The sequence below is a fragment of the Electrophorus electricus genome, chromosome 7, assembly GCF_041902795.1.
Source record: "Electrophorus electricus isolate QZ-2024a chromosome 7, ASM4190279v1, whole genome shotgun sequence".
In the NCBI taxonomy this organism is placed as follows: Eukaryota; Metazoa; Chordata; class Actinopteri; order Gymnotiformes; family Gymnotidae; genus Electrophorus; species Electrophorus electricus.
Genome location: NC_137503.1, coordinates 28,799,939 through 28,819,425, shown reverse-complemented (window position 1 = coordinate 28,819,425; position 19,487 = coordinate 28,799,939). Strand labels below are relative to the sequence as shown.

At 40.3% G+C, this 19,487-nt stretch overlaps 2 protein-coding genes across 3 annotated transcripts; one reads left to right on the top strand and one right to left on the bottom strand.

The window, feature by feature from the left end:
- The first annotated feature begins 7,937 nt into the window (after window positions 1-7,937).
- Window positions 7,938-12,316, top strand: gzf1 (GDNF-inducible zinc finger protein 1). Its single transcript, XM_027029492.3, has 6 exons — window positions 7,938-8,048; window positions 8,906-10,240; window positions 10,330-10,424; window positions 10,504-10,671; window positions 10,777-10,934; window positions 11,154-12,316. The coding sequence occupies exons 2-6, from the start codon at window positions 8,925-8,927 to the stop codon at window positions 11,847-11,849; spliced, it is 2,433 nt and encodes an 810-aa protein (XP_026885293.2). The 5' UTR covers window positions 7,938-8,048; window positions 8,906-8,924; the 3' UTR covers window positions 11,850-12,316.
- A 54-nt stretch (window positions 12,317-12,370) lies between these two features.
- napbb (N-ethylmaleimide-sensitive factor attachment protein, beta b) lies at window positions 12,371-19,248 on the bottom strand. Of its 2 annotated transcripts, XM_027032149.3 has the most exons (11): window positions 19,039-19,248; window positions 17,028-17,107; window positions 16,739-16,855; window positions 16,159-16,205; window positions 15,832-15,909; window positions 15,586-15,641; window positions 15,355-15,439; window positions 15,165-15,269; window positions 14,992-15,060; window positions 14,857-14,907; window positions 12,371-13,713 (listed from the first exon to the last, which is right to left on the bottom strand). In XM_027032149.3, the coding sequence occupies exons 1-11, from the start codon at window positions 19,134-19,136 to the stop codon at window positions 13,612-13,614; spliced, it is 888 nt and encodes a 295-aa protein (XP_026887950.1). In that variant the 5' UTR covers window positions 19,137-19,248; the 3' UTR covers window positions 12,371-13,611. The 2 variants fall into 2 exon arrangements, with proteins under 2 accessions (XP_026887950.1, XP_026888026.1); XM_027032225.3 differs by lacking the exon at window positions 16,159-16,205 and having other exon boundaries at window positions 19,039-19,199.
- Window positions 19,249-19,487: the final 239 nt, after the last annotated feature.

The window sequence follows — 19,487 nt, the reverse complement described above, 5'->3', positions numbered from 1 at the left end:
TAAGATGATCTTACCACTATGATGATTTTAGCAAACTGGGCCCAGATATAGAGCTTGCTCCTTGGAGCTCAAAGCTAGAGAGGAATTGTAAATGCCGAAAAGAATAAAGTTGAGTATGTAGGTGGTTATGGCATCACACATCAGACTCTCTTGGTCTCAAAATAGCGGCCACTCAGCAGTGAGCCAGAATGAAATCAGAAGCTGATATTAATCAGTGAGGCACAGAATGAAAAAGCAGCCAGCAAACTCCCACCATAGACAAAAATATTATAGACTCAGACTTGCAAGCATGCCAGTTCTATATCTGAGTTTTCTGTCCCCATCTCTGATATAGAACTGTCTGCTTGCAAGTCCTATATCCATTTTTACATTAGTTACTGAACAGTACATACACAGATGCAAGGAATCTCTCCATACACACATCAGACAGTGAATCACTACCGCACCCATCCTTAGGGTCTCCTTGGGATGAGTCATCCCCATTAACAGTCGGCCCTCCAGGAATATCTGCGCAGCCGCAGACACGACACACACAGTCATGTGTGCATGCTTGCGCGTGCACGCACACACACACACACACACACACACACACACACACACACAAACACACAAACACACACACACACACACACACACATGCACATGCTCCATTTCAAGTGGGATTCCCCTCTCTGCATGCTTCCCCAAGCCGTGCCTATCATGCAGAGCCAGAGAATATGCCTGGAGCTGGGCCGGAAAGGGGTTCAGCTTGCCTGCCTGAGCCCTGTGAGTCATCCACTGCACAGAACAGACAGACGCACTCTCTGAGATACCTGATCACAGTGCAGGGCTACAGTTAGCACAAACAAATCACACCGCACCTCAGCAGATGAGATGCAATACTTTGCTCGCCCAAGATGGTCAATGGAAGTAATTTCATCTGCAATAGGTGACTGTCACTTTTCGAGAGTTAGTACCCCGTGCATTATCTTGGCCATCAATGATAGCCTCAGTGGCTTCACAGCTGCCAAAAATAGATGAGTGACTCTCAGCACAGATTTGCAAAAAGCTGCCATTCTGTTGCAATTACTTGACATCACTGACATTGAGATCATCGTGGCTAATGCCTTCTAAGCATGGCATGCTAAGCTGTGTCAGCAAAGGCTAAGCTCTCCCTGCTCTCTCTGACTTTTTTCTCTCTGCTCTCTCTGACTTTTTGGTCATTGGTATTTTATTTTTTAAAAATGACTTCATCTTTGCACGGATTGTGACTGAAGTGCGTGTTTTTGCATACAACTGTAAACTGAAACCTACAGTAGAATTAAGATGGAACATTCTCTGTGGTATTTTGAGAATATTATACAAAATGGCCAGACAAAGAGAGCTTTCTATATTCTGCCCATCAGTCAGTATTGCAGAGAGAGAAAGTTAGGAACCAGCATTCTTAAAGAGTAAATATCCAATATTACCAGTTAAAGCAAAAATACTTAATGTTCTCATGTAAAGCCTCTGACAATCTGGCCAAGCATATCCACTTGTAATCACACACACACACACACACACACACACACACACACACACACACACACACACACACACATATATATAGTGTATGTATGTATGTATGTATGTATGTGTGTGTGTGTGTGTATATAACAGCACTTTAGTTATGATCCATTCCATAAGATGAAACATATCCTGCTTGTGCCGAATCAACCATCTCTGTGCTCTGCATGTGACAATCTAACCTATGCTATCCCCCTGACGAGGAGATAGACAGCAACTGAAAGCAACCGTGACAACACAGACCCATTGCCATGGCAACCCAACTCGGCTGAGTGGGGGGGGCCGCACGCGACCGCTACTTAACGAAGGATACAGAGTGTTCCCTCACTGCTGAAACACCCACAACCAGCCTTGCCTTGCACAGCACCAGAGCTGAGGATTAAGCCCACCTAACCATAACCCGTCAGGAGGAGTTGACACTGGGACTGCCTGTCTACTTCATGCAGGCTGACGCTAAGGGGCATGCTGGTTCTGTTTCTATGGACACACAGAAAGGGCTTTTCTCATTTACTACCAACGAGAAATCTCCCTTGCATGTAGCCTCTGCCGTGGTAATTGGTTGCATGCCATTCAACCTTATCACCTGGGTGGGCATTATAAGCAGAAAGATTAAAAATCAACCAGGATTTAAGGCTTTCCTTCTGTTCTCTAAAACCCACGTGTTCACCGGAGAGTTGAGGCGCATACCTTTCAGCTTTGAAGATGAGAAATGCTCATGGTTAGAGCATTAGTGATCCCAGCAGGCAGTGAGATGGCTATCTCCGGCCTTTTGGACTGCCTGCTGAGCCTTGCTTGCTCTCTATGGCCCCGGGAGAAGCCTCATTACAGGTATTACTGTGGCATTTACTTTGGCAGCTGCCAGGAACGTGGGGAGCAGCAGCAAGAAGATCAAAGCAGTCGTCTATCCAGTTCCACTAGCAACAAACATTCATGATGCTTTTACATTACATCTCGCTGCAGGGTTTCATTTAAAATAGGCTTTATATATGACCTTTATTGTCATTGTTTAAAAAAATGACTAATACCTCCATAAAACCATAATCCTGTGATTTCCTTTCTGAGGCCCATGTTATTAACTGTTTTCTTGAAGGACACGATCTTTTTATTGCCCTCATAATGCTTAATCCAAATGGATGACATCACCTTTGGGCAAAGGAGGAATATGAGACATTGAATTTATGGTATCTTCAAACTGTAACTGACACCAGTACAAAGATTTTTTATGGCAGCGATTGATGACTTTTTTTAAGAAGAAACATCTCAATTTTGTAGTTTAATACAATGACTGCAGCTAATTGATTAACTAAGAAATCCTGAAAAATCTGGACATTCTTTAATATCTAAATCCCTCAGAGACCCACAAGACAAGAGAGAGATAAAGACTAAGATAAAGACTAAGTGAGAAAGAGACAGAAAGCCAGAGAGATACACTCTTATCAGTGGTTCCTTTAGAAATAAAGTTGACAATATTCGTGAATTTCATGAGGAAGCTAAAAGACACTAATGCGCAAATGCTGGCTCATGCTCTCTAACACAAACAGGGGGGGGAGGGTGTGCAGTGTGCTAGGAGCAGCTCTTTTGCAGAAGCTATTGTGTCAGCACACAGAGCAGAGATATAGCGACATTTTCATTCAGGCCCCTGCATTCTGCTTTTGTTTCCTGACAGCCTCTTCAGTGGCACCAGGCAGATGAACAGATGAGCTGGGAGCCCCTGTTAATTCAGCCTAGACCAGTTACACAAGTGCCTGGAGTGGGATACTGTTACGCAACAGGTTGGAGACAGGCCCAACCTGTCCATAGCACCTGTATAAAACCTGGCCCGTAAGCTTTGTGGGAGGCACATGTTCGGCCAAACCCACGTACCTTGTCACTGATAGTGTGTGTGTGTGTGTGTGTGTGTGTGTGTGTGTGTGAGTGTGAGAGAGAGAGAGAGAGCTCTGCAGGAAGGAATAAAATCTGAGGACTGCTGAGCCCTGTATGTGTTTTATGTGAAGGCAGCACTGAAGAGATCAGACCCAAACCACAGGATATTTTTGACGTTTGAGGCAGAAGGAGGAGGAGATGATCAGGGAGAAGCAAGAGGAGCAGTGTGGGTGTGTGTGTTTGTGTGTAGGGGGGAGCTGCTCTGGGAAAGCAGCTGGACACTCTCCAGCACTTCCCTCTGTTAACCAGGCATGAAATTCCTGTGGCAGCATGCAAAGAGACTCTATGTGTATGTATATATGTATGTGTTTGTGTGTGTGAGAGACAGAGAGAGAATGATACAGAGAAATAGAGAGAACTGGAAGAATAGAGGTTGCATGTCACCACAAGGACAATGAGCAGAAAAACAAGTACACAAGAATGATGCAACCCCTGGAATGTGAAGTGAGGAGAAGGGAGAGGAGAGGAGCAAAGAGGAGAGGAGGTGCTGCTGGGAGTTCTTAATGACTTCTGCACTGTTTGGGAATGTGCTGATGATGCCCTATTCTAATGATCACAGCGAGAGCTGGAGCTGGAGAAGGTCACAGTGATGAGCTGCTCATACATAGGAACTACTTATTCAATTTCATTTAGTCTAAACCGAAATGATCTGCTCTCGCTCCTGCTGACCTTACACATCCACTTCCGAGACGGACAACTAGAACCTGCATTGTGTGTCTTTCAGGAGCTTTGTTGCTGGTATCACTGTCATATAGATCAATATATCCAGCCAAAAGGAGATTTTCTGACTGATTTATGGGTGAAAATGAAGAGGCAGTAGACAACACTCACCTGACCGATGTGTGAGCAATATCTATTTCAGGCTGCTGACAGGCGCACCCAGTGCAGCAGGTTCATCGATGCTGTACTTATGTTCCATTCACAAAGACAGCATGACTCATGTCAAGGCAATCCATTCACTTCTGTAGAATATTCAAACCCCCACTCACTCTCACAGCAACCTTGAGCATCCTGAGCAGGTGATGCCAGGAAAGTTGTTTAAAGACATGACATTTAGGTAGGTACTAAAAACTAAATCTGAAGGGTAAACACATTGCTTTAAACATTACTGCTTAAAGCAGAAATCAGTCTCTATCGGGGCCATATAATACTCGCTTCACCTTACTCAAAATAGGGTCTGATGCTGCAAGCAATATTTATATACCTATAGGCTAAATTTAGTGTCGGCATTAGTCCTTGTATGTGTAAGGGAGGTTCTGAGAGCGTTAAGAGCTATATACTGTTACAGCATTAGATGTATCACAAGGGTGGCTAAAGGAGACACACCACTGCACAGGGAATTGGCCTGGTGAGTCAGAAGCTTGACTGAAGAGCCAGGATTCATTCTGTTATCCCTCAATGCCAGCTATCTTTTCATCAATGAAATGAGACTCCCAACAATACACTAGGCTGAAACACAGTACCTTTTTTTTTCAGTGAGGTGGTGACTATATTTAGATGGGAATTGGATAGATTGCATTGCAGTGTTTCACTAACTTGCCTTTATGAAGAAGTACATGTCTAAATTCATTCTCTTTAAATGTATTGACTTAGCTACACCTGCAAAAGCTATGGTTGTGCTGAACAAAAACTAACATGCAGAACTTAGCTATGCTTTCCATTCTATGAACCCATGAACAAACTAGGGTATTCAAAAGACATTTGCAGTATCCACAATGCTATTTGAACATTATAGAAAATCTACCAAATCATCTATAACCAGCAGATAAAAAGACACAGGTGAGGTGGTAGAGCTGCTGACCCATGCCAGAGAGATGTTCCATGCTGGCCTGCAGTGATGGAGCATGCCTCTGACTGATGCCCTGGGTACGTGGGGAGTGATAAGCAATGGCTGCCTGCTAACACTGCCTGTTAAGGCTGTCAACACTGGCAGCACAACACAAAGACAGCAAAAGCCTGTCTTGCCTACCACAACCTACAGGAGCATGTTCTGGTCACCGGTTTGCAAAGTCTATAAACAGCCCAGAATGCATGTTTAGTTTAAGTGAACCTACACATGAAAAATGAGATATTTTAAATAAATCAGTAAAGTTTAAATATTACTTTGTGCAGAAAGTGTACCTATACATATCATTCGCAGAACAATAGTGACTCATTGTGGGTTGGAAGTGCTGGGTTTCATAAAGGCTTTTTAATCGGTTCACATTTTAAAATGATAAGCAAAATAAAGAAAGAATAAATAAATAAAGAATAAAGTAAAAATAAAACAACCACTGGAGAGGAACATTGGCTTGGATGGAAGTTTGATTGGAATGCTATTAACAGTGTGGTTGAATTTGAGACCTGGCGCAGCATTCAGTTCTATTGCTTTGCAAGTCACCGCAATCCAACAGCTCGAAGTGAACTCAACTCCACGGTTGGTCATTTGAGGACAAAGTCCCAAAATGCACCAGAACTTAACCATCCACTGTGACTCAAGCTCATAACCACTGAACATTTCCCACAATTGCTTGTTTAGTTGTGTGGTGGCATTTTCTCAACTTCTATGCAAATACTTTCCGTATTTCCAGACCTTGGGGTCATTCTGCTTTTGCCTTAAATGAACATTCACTGCTTCATTTGCAGCTCATAATTACACCACCTGTAATATTTGTATTGATTCTTAATGCAGTGTTGTGAGACAGCACATAGAAAGCAAACTCTGCTGTAAACCTCACACACTTGACTGTTGTAATGTTTCATGCCTTTGACTGCTTGCACCTTAAGGGCTGCATCACACTGGCCTTTTATCAGTCACTTCATCTATGTCCCTTTGAAATAAAGTTTTTATTAGTCCTCCAAGGGTCTCCAGCATGTTGTAATTCTGCACGTGGTCAGCCATTACAGCAAGAGTCCTCCTTCATCCAAAGTGATTATCGCTGACAGTGTGCTGGTTTTTGTGGGTAGTCTGCATAGAATAGCTCTGAATTCAGTCATACTTGGAGAGGCATCATGACTTTAGCATAGTTCTTGTCCATTTTTGTCTGTTGCGAAACAACACTTCTAGCCGATTTGTGGCACAAAGCAGAGGAAATGTAGTCCCATTGGTTTGAGCAGGAGGGCAGTCTTATTTGCTGGCTCGCCTAAAAGCGTGCAGGGTTACAGCAATGCAGACTCGCAGACACCGTGGCTGGGGTCCAGTGGTAAATGGAAAACCACAGCCTCCGGTCCACACAAGTGCAGAATGAGTCACAGGAAGGAGCAGTGCACTTGCAGAACTCATTAAGCGAAATGTAAGGCGTATGGATTTCCTACGTCAATAAAAAGGGCCCGGAAGGTCCAGCAGCCCCCTGCTGGAGCCTGAAGAAACAAGAGCTGAACCACTTGCAATAGCAGCCACAAGAGATCAGCACTGGGAAGCGCCAAACTTGCAGCTGATTTGCAAGATCCAACATGCCCTGAAATAGTTATTTAAGAAATCTCGTCTTTTTCTCATTCCAGAGATCATAAATAACAAAGGCAGAAAGGTGTGTGCATGGCATCATTGTTGCTGAAAGTGAAACCGGGGAATGTCATAATGCAGCATATAAAATCTTTTCAAAATTTGCCTTGAAAACACATTCTGAAGTAAATTCCGGATGACTGCTTTGCTTAGAACACTTTGGCTCACATAATATTTACATTTGTATGTTTTTTGTCTTCTAAAAAAGATGTGTGTAAATTCGTAAATGTCTAAAAAAAAACCAAAAAACCTTTCTATTCAGATATGTGGCATCCAGTGACATCCCTAGTTTCTCACTGCACGGGGTGACTCATGGCCCAACAAGTGATAGCAGGTCCATGCCAAGCTAAAACGCACTACCATCTGCCTTCACTGAGCACGCTTGGGCTAGCATCCTACCTGTACTTTTCTTACTCATTCTGGAGGCCTAATTAGTGAGTCATTTGTGTGCAACACTGACCTCAGGTGGACACAGATAGACATTATTTAATTTCACTAATTTATTTAGGACTGAGAAGGAAATTCATTATTAACTAACCGTACCGCAGTTGTATTGTAATGATTAGCGTTATGCCTGACCAAGCAATAAGAAGCAATATGAAGTAATATGGCAAAAAAAGTAAAACCAACCAACCAATCAAACAAAACCAAACAACTACAGTATTTATACCAAGCACTAATTTCAATTTCAGGCACAAAGTCTTCAGGATTCGACTACTTCTAAATGCAATTGCACAGGTTTATTTAATTGATTTGTTTGTTTGTTTAAACATGTTCAACCTGTTACATGTTAGCTACTAAAATCTGTAAAATTATGCAAAGGATAGCATAAAAAATGCAAGTCCATTATCACCAAAACATGGGAATACTTTATCAATCAAGCTAAACCTCAGTGTGAATGTCGGTAATCCATCTGCCTTGTAAAAATAACAATGTAAGGATACAAACAGCTGACTTTTCCCCGCTGAGGTTCTGTGACACTTCCAATTCCTTTGATCCACTTCCAATATGGCCGCCTGAGCACTGGGTGCAATTTCTACAGGAAATACTTTTATATGGCTCTTCATTTGTAAAGGGCTGCCATTTTACCGAGCTTACGGTAAGACATTTCCAATAACTATGTAAACCCTCCATTCAGTGCATTGCGTACAGCCTGCACTAAACAGGTCCTACAAAGTTGTAGCAACTTGCACAGTTAACGTGTTTGGTTGGCTAACCTAGCTCTTATTTTCGGTCTTCTTCCAAAGTCATAGCTTGCTAAAGCTAAGCTATTAGCCATGGCTAGCTAACCAGCCAACCTGTTATTTTGGTCATGTTTTTATAGCTGTGCTAGCTAGCTAGCTAGGTTAGTTAGTTGCTTTAATGTTCAGAAATATAAAGGTTTCCGTTTGCAACCGACTAGTGACTTACCAAGGGAGGTGCTTAATGCTACAAATAAATGTGTATACAACTATAAACAAAACATTTTCAGATAACTAGCAAGCTAAGCAAGTTGTCTAGCTAGAAAGAGTTTGTGTCATCTTAGATGCTGCGTTAGTGTGGCCTAAATTAGCTAGCTGCTCCGGTGAGGAACTGGTTAAGATGACAAAGCGTCGTCTAAAAGTCAGACATTCAGAACATTAAGACTGTGAAATGGACCTGCTGATACAAGATCGCGGGACAACAATAAACAAGGCCCCAACCTGTTAGCTAAGCTAATAAAGTGATTCAATTTCTGCTATTAGCTAGCTAGTCTGTATTTCCTCACCGAGTAAGACTGAACATGCAGGAATGTCCACTGGGAAAGGATAAATGTGCGTTTAGAGAATAAAACTCACTGCTCGTTTCACTGAGGTCTGATTGCTTGTAATATGGTTGTAAGAGTGTAGTATTATAAGGTTATTATGGTCAGGAAAGTGAATTTAGGAACAGCTATCCAACCTGTGATCACCTCAATTTTTTGTTTGTGTTTTACAGTTTCAGAAGGGAAATAACGATGAAAGATCAAGTGGTTCAGCTAATATCTGGCTGTTATCACGAGAATTTGCTTGAGGCAATGTGGAAATTAAGAGCCGAGAGAAATCTGTGTGACCTCATAGTGCAAGTAGATTTCCAAGGGGAGCTGGAAGAATTTGAGGCCCACCAAATAGTACTCGCTGCATCCAGTGGCTATTTCCGGACCCTCCTCTTAACAAATGAACAAGTGAAGAAAATATGTTTGAGTGAAATTCCACCAAGGGCCTTTACCAAATTTGTAGAATATGTGTATTCTGGAAAAATGGAAGTGGAAAAGAGCTATCTTCACAACATATCACAGATGGCAAAGTTGCTTGATTGCCAATACTTAGTAGAAGCTTGTGATGCTAAGCTTTTGGAGCATGATTCAGAAAGTACTAGTAAAGTTGAAACTTGTGTAAATGTGAAAAGGGGGAAGCAGAAAAAGTCCACAAAGAAAGCAATAGGTCTGAGAAAAAAGTTAAAACTCCCACTCAAAGCACTGGACACTGAGAGTGAGAAAAAACGGGAGTTCCAGAGCAGGAGAAGCAGCAGCAGGTTGGCAGGTCGCAGAGTCTTTGTGGACTTCAGCAAGAAAAAACATGACAGCAGAGGACGACCTCAAACTCAAGCTTGTACCAGCTCTTTATGTCAAGACAGATTAAAAGCAGCACAAGAAGATGCATCACAGGTGTCAGAGATGTGTGAAACAGAATCAATGAATGCTGGTGATCAGACTTTACCCGAGGATGAGGCTCTTACTGACAGCGGGTCTGAGTCGGCTTACGCTTACTGCCATGATGCGTCTGAAGAAGAACCTCGGGACCCCGACTTCATACCATCAGAAACCATGGAAGAAGATGATGATGGTGAAAAGCAAAACAAGGCAGGTGGTGCGAAGTTTGACTGTGACAAATGCTTCCGCTCATTCCGCTATGAAAAGAGCTACCTAAAGCACGGGAGAATTAGCCACGGCATCCAGACAGACACAACCTACCGCTGCGACACCTGCCAGCAAACCTTTGCCAACCGCTGTAACCTTAAGATCCACGAGCGGCACGTGCACAGCGACGAACGCCTCTTCCCCTGTGACGTGTGTGGGAAGGCCTTCAAGCGCAAGAAGGATGTAACTCGACACAGGCGGCAGGTGCACGAGGGTGGTACAGAGCGCCACTACTGCCCTGTCTGTGGGAAATCCCTGAGCTCCAAAACAGCCCTCACCCTGCACGAGAGGACCCACACAGGGGACAAGCCATACAGCTGCGACGAGTGTGGAGCCAGGTTCTCCCAGAGCTCTGCGTTGAAGACGCATCAGAGGTGAGTGGGACTTAGGAAGTCCCAGAGGGCGTATAATTTGTGACCTCAGTTCTATAGTACTTTCACTGCGTGGTTTATGTGCTTCACAGGATCCACACTGGTGAGAAGCCTTTTGCTTGTGACATGTGCGATGCCAGATTTACTCAGAACCACATGCTGTCTTACCACAAGAGATGCCACACAGGTGACTGCATTAATGATTTATTCCAAAAGCACAGTGCTTTACAGAAATCATTGTTTACTTATGATGTTTCTCTTCACAGGTGAAAAACCCTTTATGTGTGAGAACTGTGGGAAAAGCTTTGCATCTAAAGAATATCTGAAACACCATGCTAGAATCCACTCTGGTTTTAAGCCTTACAAGTGTGATAACTGTGGAAGAGCATTTGCGCAAAGGAACTCACTCCATCAACATATGAAAATACACACAGGTATTTTCAGCTTCAACTGAAAAACTATCTTACCTCAGGAATGCATAAATAAGGTTCTCTTTTGAATCGTTCCTCAATTCTGCTTTCCTGCCCCAATCTTTTTAGGTGAAAGGCCCTACCACTGTAAGGACTGTGCTAAGCAGTTCACCCAGCTCAATGCCCTTCAGAGGCATCAAAGAATCCACACAGGAGAGAAGCCGTACATGTGCAGCATGTGTGGTCGAACCTTTACAGACAAGTCTACTGTCCGCCGACACACCATGGTGAGTAGCCCACAGCTAAAGAGACAATACATAATACATAATCATTCGTAACATACAAAAGACTGTTCATTAACTATGTTTGCGCACTTTTTAAATAAGATATGGGATATGGTTTAAATGCAAAGTAACATGGAACTCGCCTCTCCCACTCATGAGCTCCTCCCCCTCCCTTTTATGTTGTGAAATAATAGTTTAATCTACCCTAAATATAATTTACAGACACATGACAAAGACACCCCTTGGAAGAACTATCTGGTTGTGCTGGAGGGCAATGTAGAGGGTCGTGTCAAGAAACCCAAAGGCTCTTCTCTGAAAAAGGAGAAGGCAATGGCAAATGCAGGTGAACCGCAAACAGGGGAGAAACAGAGCGAGGCAAAGGCTCAGGGGATAGTGGCAGTGCCAGGAGAGCCAATGACCATCTCTGGAGACTGGGCTAGCCCTGGCACCATAACCCTGGTCAGCCATGGAGCACTGGGAAGCCTAACAGTTATCCAGACAGAAGATACACAACTGCAACCCCTTGTCACTGCTGATGGTACCAGTGTAATTGCTCTGGATAGTTCCACCGTTGGCATTCCTGTTACTGTCCCTTTCTCCTTTCCTATTTCTGTTACACATTCCATGTCTGGCTCAACACCGTTATCTGACTCAGTCCCACTCACTAAATCAGCCACCGTTTCAGACACCATCTTGGCTCCAGTGTCCACCCCAGCAACAGTCACAGAGGCCATTTTGGCTCAAACTGAAGTAGACACTTTGTCTACATCTACTGAATGTATAACTCCACAATCAGTAGTGGAACAAGCACAGCAGGCACCAAATTCAGATTCCCCACAGGAAATAGCTGAGCATGTGCAGACTACAGAAACAGTTGAGGAAATGGAAATCTGTACAGGAGATTTAAGTGTGGAGTAAGTAATGCTTTTTTAAATAGGGGGACAGTTTCATGTTTTCTACACCATATCAGTAAGATATTTGTTTTTTCCCTACTTGAAAGTATAAATTATAACTATGCTTTTATTAGAAAGAACCGTCAAAGAACCAGTATATTCCTTGGAATTGACTTGATTTAAACTAACAAGAAAAGGTTTCTCCTTGCTTGTTAAAATCTTGTTCAGTGGAAGGTTTTGACAGACTGGACATTTATTTTGCACAGTAAGAATGATAGACAAAATCTAAATTATTTATTGAACAGTCCATGAGCATCAAACTGGTTGGCTTAAAGATGTCCTTGTGAGTTTGTTGTCGCAAAAGCTGTCTTTTTTTTTTTTTTTTACTCCTTTTTGTTACATATGTGTTGGGTTAATTCAACGTCACACCTCAGTATCATGTATTGTCCTTTTAAAAAGTCACAAATCCTGAAGTAAAATTGATGAGATTCAGTTGTGACTTTGTCTACCATTATTCTATATTAAAATAAAGCTTTAACAAAAATGTAACTGGCATATTTCAACAAAGTTTTATTTTTTTAAATATTGGTCATTTATTTCTGTACATTCATACAGACATTTGACAAGAGGTCAACTACTCGGTCAGAAAGAATAAGCATGTAGCTCTTCTGATGGCTTTTTAAAAATCGCAGACCCACTGAGATACTGAACATTAAACAACACTAACCCACAGTGACATGCACTGCTAAAGACTACGATGGAGAGTGCACAAGCTTAAGTGCTGCATGATCTATGAATTCACAACACAACACGTAACACACTGACACAAGGTATACAGAGAATTCACAAACTCTTCATTGTTTGAACATGCTGGCAAACAAGAAGCAACAAGTGTTTTCCTTCAAATGTATAAATACTTGGTGTTGAATCTGCAAACCACTTACTGCAAGCAGAGACAGAAACAAAGTTAAAATATTTCATAATGTAAAGAAATCTCATCACAAAAAAATAATTTAGGGATTAATAAATAAAGATTGATAAGGAAGTGACAACTCTAATATTCCACTATTATTACACTGTGTAGACAATGTAAATTAAAATTTCTCTATGAACACAAGTTCAATTCTGGCTTAGATCCCTGGACACAGTACCAGCAGTGCTGCCACAGACAACCGCTCACTCCTTTCACTGGAGCGCCATGATAAACGTGATGAGACGTGTTGAACTCTCAGTGCACATAATGTAGTTGGACATAAGGCCCACCTGCCTGTATATGTAGAGGTACTGAGAGAAGTTTGTTGGTTGTAAATTACATAAATGAATTGGGGAAACGCTCAAACAAATAAAATGGCAAAATCTACATAAAAGGACAATGTATCCACTTGTCTGACACAACAAATACATCTGTGTGTGTCATGCAGCACTAGCAAACCAAACTCCAGTAATTAGTTAACCAGGGGGACCAACAAAGAGTTCTCAGGTGCCTGGTTCATCCTTTATTCTATACTTATCTACCACTGAGTATCCATGAAAAACATGTTAATTATAAAAACAGGGAGCCTGACATTCATCAGTCCCAACCAGGTCTAATGTTTAAAAGCTAAATATATGTTAAAAATATCTGAAAACCAATGTAATATAGCTTTATATAATCTCTATAAATGCTGCAGCAATAAATCTGACATACTGTAGTGGGAAACCTGAAATTGGTCATTGCACAAAAATGAAATGATATGCACTGGGGAGAGGTTTGCATGCCTTGAACGGTTTCCCCTCAACTCCACATCTCACTTTAAGTCCCCTTCATCACCCTGAATAGTTTTCTTGATGCGCAGAAGCATGGTGGTCAGCCACTGGTCAAGACGTGAAATTGAGTCAAACTCCTTCACCTAGTGTAGGAAGAAACAAAATGTCCACAATACATTATCACATTATATAATCTAATGGAGGCTGAATTCTGAGCTATAAAACCAGGAAGTTGTCTGGTATATTTGTCTAACTGAAAAAAGGTATATGGTAGCTACAAGTTAATCTCAGTGATGAAAGTGTTGAGCTGGGAAAAGGTGAAAATTTCCAAATTTGGCAGGTCCTGTGCTCTATTAGGAAAAAATGTTGTCTCCATTCCTCCAGTGTCCAAAACTGTATTACACCTTTACTCTAATGAATGGACTGCTAATGTTAGCATACTATCTGGTGTACTCTTTAGTATGGTAGCATGTGCTAATGCCCATTAGTGAAGTCGAAGTCAAGTAGTCGAGTCTGAGTCAAGACAGACAGGGTGAGGGAGAAACCAAGACAAATCTGAGACTTTTTCATAATATAAAAATAAAAAGAAGCAAAGCATTGTTTGTTTGTAATTTACATTCAAATTCAAATGTTTTGCCACTGCAACACTAATGAATATCATTAACTTGGATTAGTAACATTTGCTGGCGGTCGAGGGAAAACTTGAAGCTTACAATGCATGCCTAATATTTTTCAGTTCATCTTGATAAAAGGTTCTAATGTGTAATAAAATGTTAGCTAATGTTTAAAGTATAGAGTTGTACTGTTTAAGAGCATTGTCAGAAGTGTGCTATTAGGCAAAAATAAACTAATAAAGATAATTGTAATAGCATCTGATAAACATGCAGTATAAACAGACAAACCCTTTATTTTTCATTACTAGCTAATGTTATGTTAGGCACTGGTTTATTCTGTTTTAACATGGTGCGGACATTCAATAATGGCAGAATAAAATTCAGTCCATTGACCTCAGATGGAGGCATGTATGCAGTTACTTTCATTAACAATTTACGAGTCCTTCTTACCCATGAAAAAACTGATTACAAATCATGTCAACACCAAAACAAAGCCAAGATCATTCACATAGCATCTCAAAACTGATATGTCTATGACAACACTAGTATGCAGTTTTGGACTCAGCTATGGTTGATGCATTGCAATCTGGGGAAAAGCAGAAATCCATGTATCCTCAGAACTCTTTCATCACTGCTATCTATAAAGACTGATTGAGATGAGAGAAGTCTGACCGCGTCTGTGAAAGCCTCTGCATTCTGCTCCTCATGTGCCTCCAGGAGTTTCTGAAAGGAAGAAGTTCATGAGAGTTAAGCAAAGCAATCATATTATTAAACACAAATGTCCTCTTGGAAATAGGGGTTACAGACCTTCAGAAGTTTGCACTCTCTTGAATCTGAAAATGCTGGGAACATTTCCTCATACTTCTCAACAGCAAGCTGCAATTAAAAAAAAAAAAGTAAAAGAAAATGAACACAAGTCAAATCCATGAAAAATAATGTGTTTTCCTGAAAGTTAATGAGTCTTTGATACATAGACTGACCTTTGCATTCAGCTCATCCACAATGAAATGACATAAAGAGGCTTTGAAGAAATATTCTTTGGCACTGTATTTCAGTAAAGGGTTGTCCATGGTGTTTGTTCCAACCTAAACACATTGAGATAAGAACCCATAAGCTGTGATATAACCTATTTATTTCAGTAAACATTTTTAGGAGCCATAAATTCACTACCTGCTCATATATCTCAATGGCCTTCTGATACTGTTCCAGCTGGGCGCTATATGAAGCAACCTTCAGAAGACACTTGTTTGCCGAGCTACCATATACAATAACAACATAGCCAGACAAAAGTGTTTAATAAATCTAATCTAGTTAAAGACAAAACATTGTCTTCTGTAAAAGTATTTGTTGAAAAATGTAAACCAAGTCTATCAGTTATAGGTCACTGCCTTATCAACTGACCTGTTAGATTCCTCGCCTTTGTAATAGTCTGCAGCCTGTTCATAATGTGCAATTGCCTAAAAGAAAATCAAATAAAGAAAAATTAATATTGTATTTGTCAATTTACCCATTAAAATTCTTCCATCACTGAAGCCATTTATATTTACTGCTTATATGTTACATTTAAAAATAAATTCATAAGGAATAACTGCAAAGAAATAACCTGTAAGGAGAATTATTATGAGCATTATGACCAAAGTACTGTACCTTCTCAATGTCCACCAGCTCTGACTCATATACTTCAGCAATTGTAATGTGGTGTTTGGCAGCAATAGTAAATCGACCCTGAGTGGATAACAGAAGGCCAACATGTTACCTAAAAGTCAACCATTTTACATTAAATGTACCATATCTAGAAGGCTTTAAAGCAAAACACACAATAAAATCTTTACATGGTACTAACTGTAGAATGCACCAAATTTATAACATGAAAAGCAGCTCAGGCACAAACAGTAAGTGCCATGTCTAAGCTCACAAGTTGATCCAAATCAGTCATTCATCTGAACTGAAAAGGTAAGTATACCTTCCCCTTACCATGTCTGTGTAAATATCGATGGCTGCATTTAAGCAGTTGATAGCCTCTATCGTATGCATTAAGAAAAAAAAGCAAGTAGTCAGATGGAAAACAAGTTAGGAGTTCAAAGCGAGAAGCCAAAATATTAAACACACAGGACATGGATCAAACAGACCAAAAAAAGGGGGTGTTCCATTCAAAATGCAAATAAAAGTTTTGGTACATTTAAATGTGTGACCTTTAATGTTTAGAATCAAGAACAAATAGCACTAATTTGTGCTATTTGTTATTTTTATGCTCTCAATTTAGACACATGACAACTGCAGTAATACATTAGTTTTAACCTAATGTTTCAATTCTTCTGTGGGAGGCAAGAGAGTTTAGCTCTGGGGGTTGGCTCAGAAAAAAATGTACAAGTGCTGTGAATGGGGTGTTATTATTTATAGTCACCTTGTACTATCATACCACTTTCTAATATACTCATATTCCAACTGCACATTTTAGCGACTGCATAGGGATTTATGTAGAATTTACCTTTTGAGCAAATGTACAAAGAATCCAAAATGGACAACCATGAACAAAGGACTCATTTGCACATACCCTGTGGATCAGCCTTCTTGAATGCATTTCCAGCATCAACAAAGCTGGTGGCTGCATCATGTTTGTTCTGGAGCTGCATATGCAGTCTGGCAGCTTGGCAAAATGCATTCCCTGCAGCTAGAGACCAAAAAGGCATGTGCTCAAACAACACAAGAGCTGGAAACAGCACAAGGCTTCTTATTGCTGAACATTCAAGGCATTTGTAAATTTTATGGCAAATATGCCTTCACTTACATTATGCACCACTTACATGAGAATTCTATGTAATAAGTGAGTTAATTCTACCCACCACTCCAGTTTTTGGCCATCTTGAACATGTTGGCTGCCCTGGCATACATCTCACAGGCCTCTTCCACCTTGTGATTCCCGCTGAAAAGCATAACAGATGTTACACAGTCCAAAAACAAAGCAAAGCAAACATTTCTAGATTTATTATAATCATATATATTTTTTAATCTATAAAAAAAGAAATGGTTGGATTTGTAGCTTTTTCTTGCATTACAAAAAAAGGTTTTTAAGAACTGCATGTGGTTTAAACATTTTTGACTATGCTTGCTGGTCAGTTATTCCTAAATTCATAGACGCTTGGGAAGATGCAAATAGGTTGATTTTAAGGTCATCACAAGCTTCACTAATCAAACCAGCTGTGAGTTTTAATATATTTTTATAGATCTGTAGTGTAGTACAAATAATATGGAGTTCATTACACTAGGATTTTAAAATTTGAAATTTAAATAGACCAAATAACCACAAGCTAATGTAAAATTTGTTTGGATTGTTGGAAATATAACCTACTGGTGGCTAAAAAAAACCCAGGAACTGCATATTCAGTAGGAACACTACTGGCGTGCTTTTGAATACAAAATATTAAATATTAAAAGTACAAACAATACAACTTTTCAAATGATAAAACACACACTGTAAATAAAATTCACTCTGGCATTGCTTTCCATTAAGGTGAACACAAACTATCAAAATGAAGTTTTAAAAGGAGCAATAAGTAATTTATTCCAGGGATTTGTTATTATAAAACAGCTTTTATACTGACTTATAGTAGTTTGGATAGGTCAGAGATTCTGTACACTATTTTAAACAGCTGCCTCCATATAGGGGACCCCCTCTATAGAGTATAAACTGGTTCATTCGGGTCTATAACCCAATCTCATTCTGAGCTGCACTTCATAGAAATATGTAAATATAAAAGTGATTATGTATTATTGTTTGCTCATTTATGGTGGTAAAAATGACTCCCTCCTTTAAAAGCGAAATAGTTTTTTTTTTCTTTGTTATTGGTTTAATCAATTTACATTACTTTACGTGTAGTTTTGAGAAACGTCCTAGGAAACTGGAAAAGCGGACAATGCTTTTGCAGTGACGTTTGCATTTTCTTTTTGGGACAAGGAAAGTGAAATGTCAGCTGACAAAATGACAAATGTATTTTATTAATGTATTTTATAATGGATCGATAATATGTACCTGTTAATTAGCAAACATTTAAGCGAATTCACATTGCACATTGGCGTTGAAATGTAAATGAAATGGACACAACAGCCAAAATGCTTAGGCTTGAAAGATACCAATGAGTTTACATGGGGCCTTGCGATGAAGTCATCTTTTAGATGCTAGGTTAAAAACATAGCCAACATATATTTATGATAGATAACGGCACAGTTCATCTGTTAGAATCGATATGCAGCGTAAACTACGTTGTCAGGTTGCACTGCTACGCGGCGAAACTGCACCAATACTGCAACAGAGATACAAAAACACGGAAAACAAGCGCGTTAGCTAACCTCTGTAGTTAGCGTTAAAAATAGCTCGCCAGATGACGGATGGTAAAGCGAAACCACTAATGATGTCCTATTTCAATAATTATTCCCTATGCTACGAATTATCTTGGGTGCTCAGGTATCAATAACGACAGACACAACGTTTATGCTGCTATAAGCAGCCAAGACACACGTCAATATAACGTTACATTTATTTTTTCTATTGGCCACCTGGCAAAGCCTCCCACGATACAGCAGTCTGCTCACGACACCGCATTAGCTTGCAGCAGTTTCATCAACACACTGAACAAAACCACCTGAATCGATGACAAGCTACATGGTCTGAGGTGTTGATAGGAAGACATGCTACGAAAAAGCCTAAACAATTAACATAAATCTAATATGTTTAGCGAGATAGACAGGCGTTACGAGATTAAAACGGTAAAACATGACAAAACGATTGATCGACCAGACCACGAACTAGTTAGCTAGCGTTAGTTAGCTAAAAATATGTAGCCCAGCTAATCTTACCCAAACATTCCTCCTAAGAAAGACCCAGAGGATTTCACTTTCTTGTCGGCTTCAGCGATGAGTTGAATTGCCTCTTTTTCCTTGCCGGAATTGTCCATTCTCACAGAATAAGCAAAGTAATAAAGATAGAAATGTAATGTTCTGCAGCCCTCCCTGACCCACTATGTAGCGCTACAGTAACACGGGATTACTGTCTATGGTTTTATTTTACGTAGGCGTAGACCCCACAGAGAAAGTCATCATGGGACTTGCAGTTCTCAGAAAACACAATCGCCATCCACTTACTAGTATTCCACAAAACATTACGTACTTCATATCCCATAAAAACACGATAAATAAATAAAACAAGCGAATAAAAAATAAATTACGTAATATTATAGTTATTGTGCAAGAAAAGTTAATGTGATATGTTGGGAAATTATACATATTTAATATCAATTTAATATGCA

Bases quoted from the DNA above. Each gene is read 5' to 3' on its own strand.
- gzf1 (XM_027029492.3), top strand. From the start codon at position 8,925: ATGAAAGATCAAGTGGTTCAGCTAATATCTGGCTGTTATCACGAGAAT. The intron at 10,425-10,503 runs GTGACTGCATTA...TTCTCTTCACAG, and splicing joins CCACAAGAGATGCCACACAG to GTGAAAAACCCTTTATGTGT. The intron at 10,672-10,776 runs GTATTTTCAGCT...CAATCTTTTTAG, and splicing joins ACATATGAAAATACACACAG to GTGAAAGGCCCTACCACTGT.
- napbb (XM_027032149.3), bottom strand. From the start codon at position 19,136: ATGGACAATTCCGGCAAGGAAAAAGAGGCAATTCAACTCATCGCTGAA. The intron at 14,908-14,991 runs GTCTGTAACCCC...TCTTCCTTTCAG, and splicing joins GAGAGTGCAAACTTCTGAAG to AAACTCCTGGAGGCACATGA. The intron at 13,714-14,856 runs GTCAGACTTCTC...TTCCTACACTAG, and splicing joins CAGAGGCTTTCACAGACGCG to GTGAAGGAGTTTGACTCAAT.